Source organism: Saimiri boliviensis, chromosome 1 (assembly GCF_048565385.1).
Source record: "Saimiri boliviensis isolate mSaiBol1 chromosome 1, mSaiBol1.pri, whole genome shotgun sequence".
NCBI lineage: Eukaryota > Metazoa > Chordata > Mammalia > Primates > Cebidae > Saimiri > Saimiri boliviensis.
The window spans coordinates 126,545,205-126,559,806 of record NC_133449.1 but is presented as its reverse complement, the minus strand read 5'-3'; the positions used below and the strand labels follow the sequence as shown (position 1 = coordinate 126,559,806).

At 48.5% G+C, this 14,602-nt stretch overlaps 2 protein-coding genes across 5 annotated transcripts in view; both read right to left on the bottom strand.

Annotated features, from left to right (window-relative positions):
- Positions 1-4,183, bottom strand: part of NCAPH (non-SMC condensin I complex subunit H) — a 37,027-nt gene extending 32,844 nt beyond the window's left edge. For all 3 annotated transcript variants that reach the window (XM_074403510.1, XM_010352020.3, XM_074403513.1), the window contains exon 1: positions 4,092-4,183. In XM_074403510.1, coding sequence (XP_074259611.1) covers positions 4,092-4,110 — 19 coding nt within the window. In that variant the 5' untranslated portion in view covers positions 4,111-4,183. The remainder of the gene's footprint in view (positions 1-4,091) is intronic.
- Positions 4,184-10,374: 6,191 nt separating this feature from the next.
- On the bottom strand, positions 10,375-14,209 carry ITPRIPL1 (ITPRIP like 1). 2 transcript variants are annotated; one of them, XM_003941265.4, is made up of 3 exons: positions 13,949-14,209; positions 13,665-13,768; positions 10,375-12,881 (listed from the first exon to the last, which is right to left on the bottom strand). In XM_003941265.4, the coding sequence occupies exons 2-3, from the start codon at positions 13,672-13,674 to the stop codon at positions 11,224-11,226; spliced, it is 1,668 nt and encodes a 555-aa protein (XP_003941314.1). In that variant the 5' UTR covers positions 13,675-13,768; positions 13,949-14,209; the 3' UTR covers positions 10,375-11,223. The 2 variants fall into 2 exon arrangements, with proteins under 2 accessions (XP_003941314.1, XP_003941315.1); XM_003941266.4 differs by lacking the exon at positions 13,665-13,768.
- Between the last annotated feature and the right edge of the window lie 393 nt (positions 14,210-14,602).

Genomic DNA, 14,602 nt, shown 5'->3' with positions numbered 1-14,602 from the left:
TTAGCCGGGCATGGTGGTGGGCACCTGTAATCCCAGCTACTTGGGAGGCTGAGGCAACACAGTGAGATTATGTCACAAAAAAATAAATAAGTAAAAATAAAGAGTAGGAAAGAAGGAGAAACCAGCAGAAGAGGTAGGAAATTTGTAACTAGTGAAGTGGGGAGAAAATCAGGAGAATGTGGCATTCTAAAACCCAGGTGAAGAAAGTATTTCAGCGGAGGAGGATGTGATAAACTATGTAGATGAGGACTGAGAACTCATCATTGGATTTATCAACCTAGAGTTACTGGTGATCTTGACAAAAATAGTTTTCCTAGAGTAGTAAGAGAGAACGCTGAACTGGAGTGGTTCAAGAGAAGATGGGAGAAGAGAAGAAATGGGAGACAGCAAACACTGACAAGTGTGCAAGGATGATTTACAGTAGCAAACGTGGGAGAGAAATGAGAGGGCCAGAGTTGAAAGGGAAGTGAGAAATTTTTAAAATAGAAAAAAAAAACCCTTGGCCGGGCGCAGTGGCTCAAGCCTGTAATCCCAGCACTTTGGGAGGCTGAGGTGGGTGGATCACGAGGTCGAGAGATCGAGACCATCCTGGTCAACATAGTGAAACCCTGTCTCTACTAAAAATACAAAAAACTAGCTGGGCGTGGTGGCGCGTGCCTGTAATCCCAGCTACTTAGGAGGCTGAGGCAGGAGAATTGCCTGAGCCCAGGAGGCAGACGTTGCGGTGAGCCGAGATTGCACCATTGCACTCCAGCCTGGGTAACAAGAGCGAAACTCCATCTCAAAAAAAAAAAAAAAAAATAAGAAAGAAAGAAAGAAATAAAACCCTCAGTATGATAGAAAGAATGAAGAAAAGAGATAGTGTTAGTTTTCCATGGCTGCTGTAACAAATGACCACAAATTTAGCGGTTTAAACAACACATATATATGTATGTGTTCTCTTGCAGCTATGGAGGGTAACATTCATTCTGGAGGCTTTAGGGGAGAATCTGCTCCTTGCCTTTTGCAGCTTTAGAGCTGCCTATATTCCTTGGCTCACTGTCCCCCAATCACTCTAACCTCTTCTGTCATCACATCTGTTCTCACTCTGACAGGAATATCTTCCTCTTATAAGGTGCATTGTGATTACACTAGGCCTGCCCAGATAATCTACGATAATCTCTCCTTCCCAAGAGCCTTAACTTAATCACATGTACAAAGTCCATTTCACCATGTAAGATAACATATTCACAGGTTCTGGACACCTTATAGGGGAAGTTATTCAGCCTATCACAGTGATCATGCAAAAGAAAGGGTAAAATTTGCTGAACAATGTACTCAAGTGGGTAAAGAGGTTGCCTTTGCAGAGATCACAGAGAGCCCATCCTCAGCAAAAAGAGAAAAGGCAGAGAAACAGGCATAGATGCAGGTAAGGAGAAAGTGCAATGGCAGACTTGGGGATGGTCTCACCTCCCCCCCTCCCCAAATAGGCCCCCGCCAAAAAGGCCAGGTGCAGTGGCTCACACCTGTAATCCTAGCACTTTGGAAGGCTGAGGCAGGAGAATCACTTGAGGTCAGGAGTTGGAGACCAGCCTGGCCAACACGACAAAACCCTGTCTCTACTAAAAATACAAAAATTAGCCAGGTGTGGTGGCACATGCCTGTAGGCCCAGCTACTTGGGGAGGCTGAGGCCGGAGCATCACTTGAACCTCTAGCATCACTAGAGGCAGAGGTTGCAATGAGCCAAAATCGAGCCACTGCACTCCAGCCTGCAACAGAGCAAGACTGTCTTAAAAAAAAAAAAAAATTGTTGGAATTAGAGAAAAAGAGAGAGTGAATTAGAAAGATACAGGTGGTACTGAGAAGTGGGGTACTTTGCCAGGCACCTGTGGTTCCAGCTACTCAGAAGGCTGTTTGCTTGATCCCAGAAGTTCAAGGCTTCAGTGAGCTATGACAGCACCTGTGAAGAGCCACTGCCCTCCACCCTGGGCAACACAGAAAGACCCTGCCTCTAAAAATAATAATTTAAAAAAAGAAGTGGAGTACTTAAAGTTAAGATGACAGAGTAGTGCACCTATTAATGACGAGGTCTAGAGTGTGACTATGGTAGCGAGTGAGTGGTTGTGGCCTACTAGAGTATAGCAAGAAACAAGATCACTGAGAGAGAGATGACCGAACTGAGAGACCTTAGGGAAGGTTTCCAAGTTTAAGAACCAGAAAGCCTGGCTTCAACCCCAGCTCTGTCATTTACTAGCTGGTGAAATTTAAGCAAGTAAATGCTCTAAGAATTTGTTTTGTCCCCCAAATGGGAATAAGAATTTAGACTTCAACTGGTTCAGAATTGATGATACAAAGGAAAAAATGTACAACACATATTTTAATAAGAATACATTAAAAATAGTGATACACAATAAACACGAAATGGTTGCCCATGTGAGGGAAGAATAGGGGTGGTGAATAGGGATAAAAGGGAATAAATAAAATACAAGAACCTCAGGTGTCCCCTGATGGCTTCTCATAAGCTGAAGAGTATGATTAACATAACTCTTACCTGGGGTCAAAACAAAGTAAAAATAGGAAGGAAGAAAGAGACATTTTTAGAAATGGACTTGCAAAGAATGAAGAGGACTTGCAAAGACGGTATTTGGATGTCAGCACAGCAGGCTACAGGCTAAGGAAGGAAGCTAGACTTTGGGAGAAGAGATCCTAACAGAAATAGGAAGCACTGAAGGGGAACCTTGCCTAAGAAACTGAACTTGGAATTAGAGGCATGCTTTAATTGCCCAAATCTTGTTTCCATGGTTTCTCTCCTTGCCTTTCATATTATGCATCCTGTCATTCAACCGAAGGTTACTAAGCTCAAAGACACTTCCTATGTCTACTTCCTCATTTCCTACTCATTTTCAGCCTACTCTGGTCTGGCTCCTTTTCCAGCTTTATGAAAACTACCTTGTCGTGATCATCTACAACTTCCATGTTGCCAAAGCCTATGGTCACTTTTCTGGCCTTTCTCTTGGAATTCAGCAGCATTTGAAAAAGCTGACAGTCCCTTCCTTGTTGAAACACTCTTGGCTTCTATACCACTGTCTTGAGTTTTCCCAGCTCATCCTTCTCTATCCAGTTTCTAAATGTTGGTCCTAGACGTACAAGGCCTTCCTGGTGTTCTCACCTGTTCCCATGGTTTCATGATCTATATGATAATGGTATCTGAGATTTATGTTTCACTCCATGGGCCACTTCCCTGAGTGGTCCATATAACTCCCCCGAGAGCCAAACTTTCATCTAAATGATTACAGTCCCCTTCACCTGAGTGTCTCTCGGGTAAGTCACACGTACCATGTCCAAAACGTTACTAAATTTCCAAACCTCTTACCAAGGCCTCCAGACCCTGCCTACGTGTCAGACCTCACTAAGCTTGGTCACAATGTTCTGGTCCGATCCTAGGCTAGGCTAGGCCAGGCTCTCCCCTGCCTCATTTCTGTACTTGCTCCTTCTGCCTGAAACACGCTCCTTAGTCTCTTCCTAAAGAGCTTCCCTGAACCCCTAGCGGAGCCATCCCCAACCCCCCGCTATTCTCAATCACAGCATTCAGCCTCACCTTTTTCAGTAATTATTTCTTTCGCTTATTGTCTCAACTCCAACAATATAGATAGTTTATCAGTTTTGTTCAGAGGGAGCGCCCAACGACAGTGCTCAATACTTTTGAATGAATGCAAAAATAAATCCATGCCTGCCAAGCATACAACGGTAACCACATCGCTTCCAAGGGCCTGAAAATAACGTCTATTCCAGGAAAACCACCTTTTTAATGGAGAGACACCGAACACGCTTCAGGAGCCCGAAAGCCGCCCCACCGCCCGCGCTGGGACTGAGTAGTGGGGCAGGTCCTGAGCGGGCTCCGACGCCAGCCGAAGCCGCATCCTGATTGGCTGAGCGCACAGGGGCCTCCCTCCCCTCCCCCCACACCTGCCTCTGCCCTCTGCCGCAGGGCCGAGACCCAGGCTGAGCATATCCCCTCTCCCCGCCCAGGCCAGCCCGCCAGCCTTGCCCGCCCGAAGCACTGCTTCACTCCGGGCCCTTCCCGCCGCGCCTCCCAATGGCGCCGCCTCACCTGGGCCGGGAGGTCCCATCTTGCTTCGGCGTCTCCAGAGCTGGTTTTAAATTGCGCGCGTCGAGACGCCTGAGCGCCGTAACGGCCGCGTGACGTCGCCGGTGGGCGGGGCCAGCAACGCGCCTGCGCAGACCACTGCGGGCAAGGGTCGCTCGGACGGCGCGGGAGTGAGGCGTTCTGGCTAGAGGGCCGTATGTGAGTGGACTTCTTGGAGTCTGTGGAACCCCTGAATAGTATGAAAACGCTGAGCACTAGGTGCAGGACTGGACTTGGGGACCCAGTGTCGAGCGGGACGAGCCCGTCTTTCATGGAATTTACTTTCTAATGGGGAGGCGGATGACCGAGAACACAAGGTTTATTTCCCGTAGAGCCCTGTGTTGTGTGCGCAGCCGCTGAAAACCTGGGGGAGAAGGACGGAAGGGAGCGGGAGCCAACAAGGGAATGAGGAGCCTTCCAGGCGAGGGAAGAACTGATGCAGAAATGCTGTATGTACATTTAATATCGCATAAAGCGATACAGTATAAGATGAAGGGCGGCCAGGCGCGCTGGCTCACGCCTGTAATCCCAACACTTTGGGAGGCGGAGGCGGGCGGATCACGAGGTCAGGAGTTCAAGACCAGCCTGGCCCACATGGCGAAATCCTGTCTCTACTAAAAATAAAAAGATTAGCTGGATGTGGTGGCACGCGCCTGTAGTCCCAGCTACTCGGGATGCCGAGGCAATAGAATCACTTGAAGCCGGGAGGTGGAGGTTGCAGAGAGTCCAGATCGTGCCACTGCACTCCAGGCTGGGCAATAGAGCAAGACTCTGTCTCAAAAAAAAACAAAAAAAAACAAAAAAAAACACAGCAAAACAACAACAGATGAAGGCCATCGTTTTCAGATTCTTGTGAAAAGCTTCCTGGAAACCATCCCTGCTCTTCAAAAAAAAAAAAAAAAAAAAAAAAAGGTCGAAAAAGCGAAATGAGCATAAAATGCCGTCTGTTCTTCTAGCTTCATCTGACCCTAATGATTGAATTATGGGGGTAAAAGGATGATTCCCTGGAATATCCCTAGCACATTTTAGGGTTTATTGTAACTCTCACATCTGGCATCTTTTATACTGTTTCTCTTCAAGGGCACTATTGGCATTCAGGGTGAAACAATTCTTGCCATAATAGGATGTTTACCCTCTGTGGGCTCTTGATCCTCCCCGACACCATTTGCCCACTAAATGCCATCAGTGCTCTCATTTTGGCAACCAAAAAGTGCCACCCTTTGTTGAAAACCATTTTTTTCTGACACTGAGTCTGGCTCTGTCACCCAGGCTGGAGTGCAGTGGTACAATCTCTGCTCACTGCAACCACCACTTCCTCGGTTCAAGTGATTCTCCTGCCTCGGCCTCCTGAATAGCTGGGATTATAGGCACCCTCCACCAAGCCCAGCTAATTTTTGTATTTTTAGTAGAGATGGGGTTTCACCATGTTCATCAGGCTGGTCTTGAGCTCCTGCCCTCAGGTGATCTGCCTGCCTCCGCCTCCCAAAGTGCTGGTATTATAGGCGTGAGCCACTGCGCCTTGTCAAAAACCACTTTTTAAGCCTATGTGTTGTTCGTATAAACTTGTTTTAGTGACCACCTTCACATCTTCAGTGCAAGGCTGTGTGAGTTAGAGGAAAGGGGTTGACACTGTTCATCTCAGCAAATGATAACATCAGCCACCTGAAAACCCAAATCAGCACCCAGGTGTCATCCTGGGGGGCTCCCTCCCTTTCTCTCCCCACACAATCCATTTTCAAGCAACCTCTTTTCACCTTCTCAACATCTCCAATCCTGCCTCTCTCCTTCCATCCACTTTACTTTCTCAGTGGCCTGCTCTGACCCCCACTCAGGTCGAGTGTTGTTTGCAGAAGTCCAAATCTGAGCTGTCATTCCCACTTCTCCCCTACCACTTCCTTCCGGAGTGTTACCCTTCAGGGGTTCCACTGCCCTGGGAACCTCTATGCTTCCTACAAGGCCCTGGAGGGATCTGCCTTCCCCTCCTCCCCACCCTGGCAGCCTCTCCAACCTCCTCGGGGACCTTGCACCCCCTGGCCTTCAGATTCCCCTCATCACATCTGCTCCTAACACTGGGCCTCTGCACGCACGCACACACACACACACACACACACACACACAAACTCACAAACTCACATACACTCCTCTAGCTAGGATCCTCTTCATACCCATCTTCACCCCCATGGTTCCAATCAAGTTTCTGCTCCCCTTACTTCCTCAAGGAGGCCTTCCCTGATATGCACAACTCTCCATACTGGAGGCTTCAGGAGAACTTGTAAGAGCTGCGATTTTACATGCACTAGGGTGACTGTTTCATGTCTGTCTCCTCCATAGACTGTCAGCTCCATGCACATGAAGCCATATCTGCTCACCATGGTTTTCCCACTGCCTGGTGCTGGCTGACACAGCAAGTACTTAAATATGTATTCAATGAGTACGGCTGGAAGACAAGTTTAAATCTTGGATTGGGCACATTAACCTCTCTGGGCCTCATTTTCTTCCTCATCTATAAAACAGGGAAGGCAGTGTCCCCTTCACCGAACTTGCTCAGTCTATGCTAGGGTCCCTGTCATCTCCCTCACTTGTTTTCTGCTGAATGCATCTGAGGGAGGTCATTGGGACAAGTGTGATCCTCTGGATTCCTTATCTACACTAAGCAGCAAGGGTTGGGAGGTGACACACTGAATTAGGAGCCTCTGAAGAACAGCTTGGAAGCCCTGGCAGAGGAAAGCTACTGACTAGGTGACCCAATAGGTGAGCCTTGAGGCTGTTCTGTGGGGGTAATGGAGTCGTCTGAGCTGCTTCCAGCTTCACGTACAAAGAGGCAAAGCCAGCTCCATGCCCAGCATCTCTGTGGGCCAGGGCTGCCTTGTGCAGGCAGGTCTTTCGCCTCCTGCTCTGAATGCCATCTTTGTTTTGTTGTTAGGGCTATGAAGGGTGCCAAAAGAGTGAATGATTTATCACTGGTGTCAGTGTACAAAGCTCAATACCTCTATTTGTGCAAAAGTAAAGTAGTAAGCTTCCTCCACTGCTCCTGGGCTGCCAGAAAAGCAGAGCTGGCGTCGTCATCTCCCTTCCCCACCCCATTTTACTCTTCATGGAGATTCTGCTTCCCCCAGATAAATGGAAAACTGCCTTAGTTTAGGTGAGGAACAATAGCGTTATCCGTTGGCCACCTGAACAAGCAATCTTTTGGTTCCAAATTTGCCCTGACCTCCCAGTCTGCAGCTGGCTTATATAAAGATGTAGTCTGTAATAGAAACCATCAAGTCCCTGGGACTCAGTGGGCAAGTAGTTGAAATGGCTTTGCATTCATTTTGGACTCTAAGTAAATACCTTTAATTTTTTTTGCATGTTATATGAAATTCCTGACTTCCTTAAGATTGGGCTACGAACCAACAATTTCTGTCTTCTAGAATTTCTAAACAGTAACATACCATCTTCTAAAATATAGTACTTTTTGCTTTTCAAAGCCCTTTAACCTGTACATCTTGTTTTATTTCCAAGACCAAGCTGAAAGATTGCTAGGGCAGATAAGTTTCTTCCAGACTCTGCCACTTACTAGCTATGTGACCTTGGGGAAGTTGCACACCCTTTCTGCACGTCAGTTTCCTCACATGTAAAATGGAAGGGATGAAAGGGCCCACTTCATGGGGTTATAGTATGAAGATTAAATGAGTTACCAGATGTAAAGCCATCAGAACAGTGTCCTGAACACTGGGAAAGCTCAGTGAACACTAAGCATTCCTGTTACTATAACTGCTGTTGTATCCTGGGGGCTAGCCAGGTTTTGTTTTAGAATAAAGCTTAACTTCCTATCTGGGGAGGTTTCCTCTTTAATTGTAAGAGTATTCCCAGAGCAATACAGGTCTGTTCTTTCCATTACTACTTTTTTTTTTTTTTTTTTTTAGTTGTTTCTTGCACCCTCTGCCCCACTCAAGCTTTGCTGACTGCTCCCTTTGTGATCATCTTTTATGTTTTCTTTTTCTTTTTCTTTTTTTTTGAGACAGAGTCTCACTCTGTCACCCAGGCTGGAGTATAATGGCGTGATCTTGGCTCACTGCAACCTCCACCTCCTGGGTTCAAGCGATTCTCCTGCCTGAGCCTCCTGAGTAGCTGGGATTACAGGCGCCCATCACAATGCCTGGCAAATTTCTTTAAATTTTTAGTAGAGATGAGGTTCTACCACATTGGCCGGGTGGTTTTGAACTCTTTTTTTTTTTTTGAGACGGAGTTTCGCTCTTGTTACCCAGGCTGGAGTGCAATGGCGCGATCTTGGCTCACCGCAACCTCCGCCTCCTGGGTTCAGGCAATTCTCCTGTCTCAGCCTCCGGAGTAGCTGGGATTACAGGCACGCACCACCATGCCCAGCTAACTTTTTGTATTTTTAGTAGAGACGGGGTTTCACCTTGTTGACCAGGATGGTCTCGATCTCTTGACCTCATGATCCACCCGCCTCGGCCTCCCAAAGTGCTGGGATTACAGGCTTGAGCCACTGCGCCCAGCCCTGGTTTCGAACTCTTGACCTCAAGTGATCCGCCTACCTCGGCCTCCCAAAGCTCTGGGATTACTTGCATGAGCTACTGTACCCATACCTGGTCTTTGTTTTCTTTTTTATCTATTAGACTGGAGACAACCAACCCCTAGAAATCATACCACCTTCTTTCTACCTGAGCAGACTTTCAGAGTTTGTGCACGTTGTTTGTAACCACTGAGATCTTCTAATTTGGCTGATATTTTGGTTTGGGTACCATGAAAATTAATCACCTAGGTGTTCCTTATTCTTTTCTGGCTACTGGCCATGCCACTGGGAAACCACAAGGCAGACTGGTTGAAAGTACATTGAGAAATACCAGGATGTACTGAATGGAGCTATTAGGGTAACGAACTTCTTGGGAACAGGCATGTGAGAATGCTGATCTGCTGACTGTGTTACTGCATAGATTCCAATGTATACAGAAAATAGTCTCCTTTATTGACTTGTAATTTAAAACATCAGCAAATAATTTTCTAAACAAAAAGTATATGGATGTTTCTAAAACACCAAAATCCCACCAGCAGAGAACCAACCAGCATTGCATCTTGCCTTGAAAGCAGTACCTGAAAGACACAGGCAACATGGGAACACAATAGCTATTGTGTACTAGGAGCCAGAATACTGACTGGCATCAGCTTCTGGGAGACTTTTTTTTTTTTTTGAGACAGGGTCTCACTGTTTTTCCCAGGCTTGCTGGAGTACAGCAGCTCTATCATAGCTCACTGCAGCCTTGACCTCCTGGGCTCAAGCAGGAGGCCAGGCTTTCTGCCTCAGCCTCCAGAGTAGCAGGGACCACAGGTGTATGCCACAAGGCCCAGCTATTTTTTTGTAGAGACAGGGTCGTGACATGTTGCCCAGGCTGGTCTTGAACTCCTGGGCTCAGGTGATCTGCCCACCTCAGCCTCCCAAAGTGCTGACATTACAGGTGTGAGCCATTGTACCTGGCTTTGGGACATTTTTAAACTTATTTTTTGCTGGAGGGGAAGGTATGTATTCTATGCTGAAGCCCATAACAGCCAGCATCTGATCCCCACTGAGGTCAAATTCAGCGGGGACAGGTTACTTTCCCCAGCAGATCTTCTTGGCAGTGCAGATAGAACGGCATTGGCATTTCCAAAACAACCATACCCATAACCATAGTTGCATTTCTTAACACTCCTCCTCAGCATCCCATGGTTTTGAAACAAGGGAAAAATATACCAATCATATCTCTAAAATCACTATTTTAGAGGTGGACTGCTTCCCAATCCTTTCCTATACAAACCTGACTATGAACCTGGATTGTGATGGCCCCTCTTTCAAAACCACAAACACAGTTCAAGTAATACCTTTGTCATTTTTAAAAAAATAAAATACAAAGGGGGCATGACCAGACTGAGAAAAAACACAGCGAAACATGGCAGCTAAACCTTTACATTTAACAAGTGGCTCCCCCAAGAAAAAAAGTAACTGTTCATCTCAGAGCCCCCAAAAAGATTGGCCTAGTGAAGCCTTGTATAATGTTGCCGCCAGGCACTAAAAAGTTCATCAGATGTTAGCTATTTCATTAATTATAGTAAATACATTATCTCAATTATGAGACAGGTTACTGTTGACTTAATATTTGTGAATCAATGCTAATAAGGTAGCTTTTTCAGATGCATAAAAACATCTCTATTGTCATATAAAAACAGGGTTAAATTAAGAAAATGGAATGTAAACATCTTGGTTATATTTTCTTTTTTCTTTCATTTTTTTTTTTTTGAGATGGAGTCTCACTCTGTGGCCCAAACTGAAGTGCAGTGGCATGATCTCGTCTCACTGCAACCTCCCTCTCCTGGTGATTCTTGTGCCTTAGCCTCCTGAGTAGATGGGACTACAGGCATGCACCACCATGCCCAGCTAATTTTTTATATTTTAGCAGAGACGAGTTTCATCATGTTGCCCAGGGTGGTCTCAAACTCCTGAGCTCAAGCGATCCACCCACCTTGGCCCCCCAAAGTGCTGGGATTACAGGCATGAGCCACCGTGCTCGGCCTTGGATATATCTTCAAAATAGTGAAATTTTGAAAAATTACATCCTAAAATATGAGAAGTTGCCCATCACAGTATTTAGGATAAAATGGAGTGCCACCAGCTTGGATAGGAATTAACAGTTCAACAAGGAAACCAATTCACAAGGAACATATTGGGAGTTAATCACAAAAAGGAATAAGCCAGAATGGAGGTATTCTCTGGTTCTCTTGATTCCAGTGTTGATTAAAAAAACACAACTTCACAGTCCCCCTCTCTCCTTAGCAGCAAAATCCTCCCATAACATTCATTTCCCTGGACCTTCTTTGGGTCATGATCAAAGTTAAGCAGAAGAAAACCTCAGATGGCCCACCCTTGATTAGGCCCTGCAGGGTCATTAGGCTCATCCTCATGACCACCTCACACACTCCTTAAAGTGTCTTAGCTATCACAGCCCCCACTAGCAAGGTGAAAGTCACATATACCACTGATATATCTGAAAAATAAATGCTTTTGTGGTCCAAGCAATTAGAAATACCTTCATCTGTTTTTTTATAAATGGTCTTTACATCAAGGTGCTGCAGCCAGTGGGGTATGAGGCAGAGTTTTCACCTGGGTCAGAAGGTTTTGGAACTCTTCCACTGCCTGTGAATGTGCCCTGGGGTTGAGCACCAGGTGTTGGAAGAGATTGACAGGCTCAGCATTCCTAAATGTCTTAGGGATTGGGATGGTCAGGGGCAGCAAAGTGTTACCAATGAGGAAATGATGGAGGGACCTTTGCTGGAGGCCACGGCCCAAGAACCAGAGAATGTCCTGGAGACGCTGAGAGAGCATGTTGTGCGCCCAGTCCGTGAGGGGCAGCCGTACCAAGAGGTGCATGAGGGCTGTTTTAAAGTGGTAAGAGGTGAGGATGGGGCAGGATGCTCCATGGGGTAAGCTCTGATGCTGCCGGAGACTTAAAATGATCTGGAGGCACTTGAGGTGACAGGTGTTCTCAGGGGCAAAGCGCCCCACCAGCTTTAGGAACAAGTGCTCACAGGCCACAAAGGACTCAGGCCAGTCCACACTGGTGAGCTGCTCCTGATCAGGAGCATGACTCACCAAGTAGACCAAGGTGTCTTCTCGTTGCACCCCCAGGACCAAGTGGATTGAGAGAAAGCGGCCTGAGCGATAATTCAGCCTGAGCTTGCAGGAGGTGGTAGATGGTGGGAGACTGAGTTTAAAGTCATACTTGTGGGCCACAAGGGCCCAGGCGTTGCTCATCATGTTCCGGAACCACTGCACAGTCTTGCACACGTCTAGGTGGAAGCCGGTGCAGAGAGCTGCCTTGATGGAGCTACTGCACTTGCCCAAGACCGCTGAGGGGTCCCTGTGGTGGTGCACCAGGCACAGCACATCTCCTAGGAGTTTCTCACGCTTGCACATGCATTCTGACTCCACCAGCACACAGCCACAGCGGCGGCCCAGGGCTGGATCCCTCATCTCCAGGACAAACATGGTGCCCTGTGGTGGGACAATGGGCACCAGGATATCAAATTTCTGGGTCTCATGGAGGGTTCCCCATTTCTCAAAGGCAGCCCCGATGCCCAAGCAGTCTTCCAACTGTGGGTGAGCCTCTTGGCGGCTGAGCACCCGACAAGCGTCAATGAGATCGTCCACAAAACTCTCCACGAACTCACAGGTGGAAGGCAGGTCACGGATGGCATTTTGAACATAGTGTTTGTAAAAGGAGTCCAGGGCTTCCTGGGAGGGGAAGTCAGTAAGCCAGTTGTAAGAGGTGACAGGCACAACATGGACTTCCTCCTCCTCCTCCTCACTGCTGGAATCAAAGGCTGGCTCATGCTGCATGTTCTGTCGCAGGAGCTCAAAGATGAGAAAAAGGCAAAAGAGACCAGTGTTCCACAGGTTTCCCAGAATCCAGCCCAGAGGCCCCTCCTGGGCATCGTCCTGGAACGGCCACCCCATATCTTTCTTCCCCAGCACTAACTGGTCACTGGATGTCTCTCCTCTCCAGAAGTTCTCTGCCTTCTGCTTCTGCTCAGCAGCTCGCTTTCTCTCTTCAAATTCCATCTCTAGCAGACGCATCTCCTCACTCATTCGCTTCTCCAGCTGTCGACTCCTGGCTAGTGTGTCCAGGTCCATCCGGTCACTGACCATCAGAGGGTGGTGAACAACATACATCACTGCCAAGAACAGCAGGCTTATCACAGCCATGGAGGCCTCTGCATCTGGAGAAGTAGGAGGGTAGGAGTCAGTGGTCATCTTCCAGACTCATCTGTTCTCCAGCACATATTTGCCAGAGCCCTGGTACCCCAAATTCTGAACATCAGCTATTCAGGAGGAACAGAAAGCCCCCAAAGCTAGGCTTGGACATAGCAAGGGTGGTCAGCCTGGGAAGTGGTTTGGGAGAAAGGAGGGTGGCAGGATGTGCCACTCGGTCTCTCTCCTGCTTTCCTTCCACATGGTGTGGGTGGTATTTAGGCTTCCATAAAGTGGACATGGGACAGTTTTCATTCCTGTGTAGGATGGGGGGGGGTGTGGTAGGGTGGCCTCACCCGACTAATCAGTCTACCATAGGCACCAGACATGCCTTGCTGATCCCAGAGGCTCCCTTTTCGCAGCCAGAAAGCCCTGAGCCTGCCTGAGTGACACCTTTCCTCTGCCCCAGCAGCCAGCTGTAGCATTCCACTTACTCTGTGACTTCACAGTCTTCATTCTGCTCACTCAAAAGGAAGTGAGCCTCATTACTCATCCTCTCCCCTTCTACCCAGTGAGCGCCAGGGAGGCACAGTGCTGCCAGCTGCTTGCTACAGTGCCCTCTGAGCTCTTAAGGGGCTGCTGGATACCCCGTGTGTGGGCTGGCTAGCTCCACTTCTTACTCCAGAAAACTGCAGAACCGAGTGCCCAAGGCCTACCTGACAGCCGGCAGTGGTCAGTTCCACTACCTCGCCCACCATCCCTGAAGCCCTGGCTTCTGCCATTCACCCTAATTCACAAGCTACCACGCTTACCAAGATTCATGAAGGACTGTGCCTTGCGGACGCTGAAGCCAGCTGGGACTCTCCTCCCTTTGGAGCTTGGCCTTGCTTAGTCTTCCCCGCCCTCTCCAGGAGCCCTGTTAAAATGTACAAGGTACCTGGGGGCTTTGGCTCAAATCGGATCCCGCCCCTCCCCCATTCATAACTTCCCCAAATTCCACGCCGAGAGATTTTTACTCTCACTCGCCCATCCATAGAAGGCCAAGGGCCCATCCCACCTCGGGATCTCTCCTGAGACCCAGGACCAGGTTACTCACCGTCAGTGTTAGTAGGAACACGATCTTAAAGAAACAGCGCGGCCTGACCGCCACTGTCTTTTCCCCGGCGGGGTGGAGGCGACCGGTTCATCGCTGGGGCTGTCCGCGGGAGTGGACCCGCTCCCCTTTCCTAGGGTATAGACCATGTCTGTCCGAGCATCTGAACGTCTGTCTGAGCGCAGTGGGCCCCTAGAACCCCCAACACGCGGCTCCGACGGTGCCTGCGCGCCGCAGTAGCTCCCGCCGTCCAGGCTCCTCCTCCTCCCCGCCCAAACCCCGGTGGCCCAGTGTGCAGGGGCAGCGGCCTCCACACACCGGCTCTCTGTCCCCGCCCAGGCCCGCGTGAATTTGCTGGGAGAGTAGAGGGGCCGTGGCCACACACACGCCGCTGCTCGGCCTCCCTGGGGTGGCAAATGGGGCACTGCCGTGTCTGCAGTCAGCTGCACTCAGCTGAGTTCAATGGAGAATAGACTTACTAGGATTCGGATGTAAGGATGATGGTAGCAAAACTAGGAATTGACTAAGAGAAAAGCCATTCTCACGTCGGGCTGGCCCTGAGCAAAACGACACAGAAAATAAGATGTGCTTTCAGCACCCTAAATGTGCTTCCCTCCCAGCCCACGCCCAGACTCAGGCGTCTTTCCCCAACCCCTT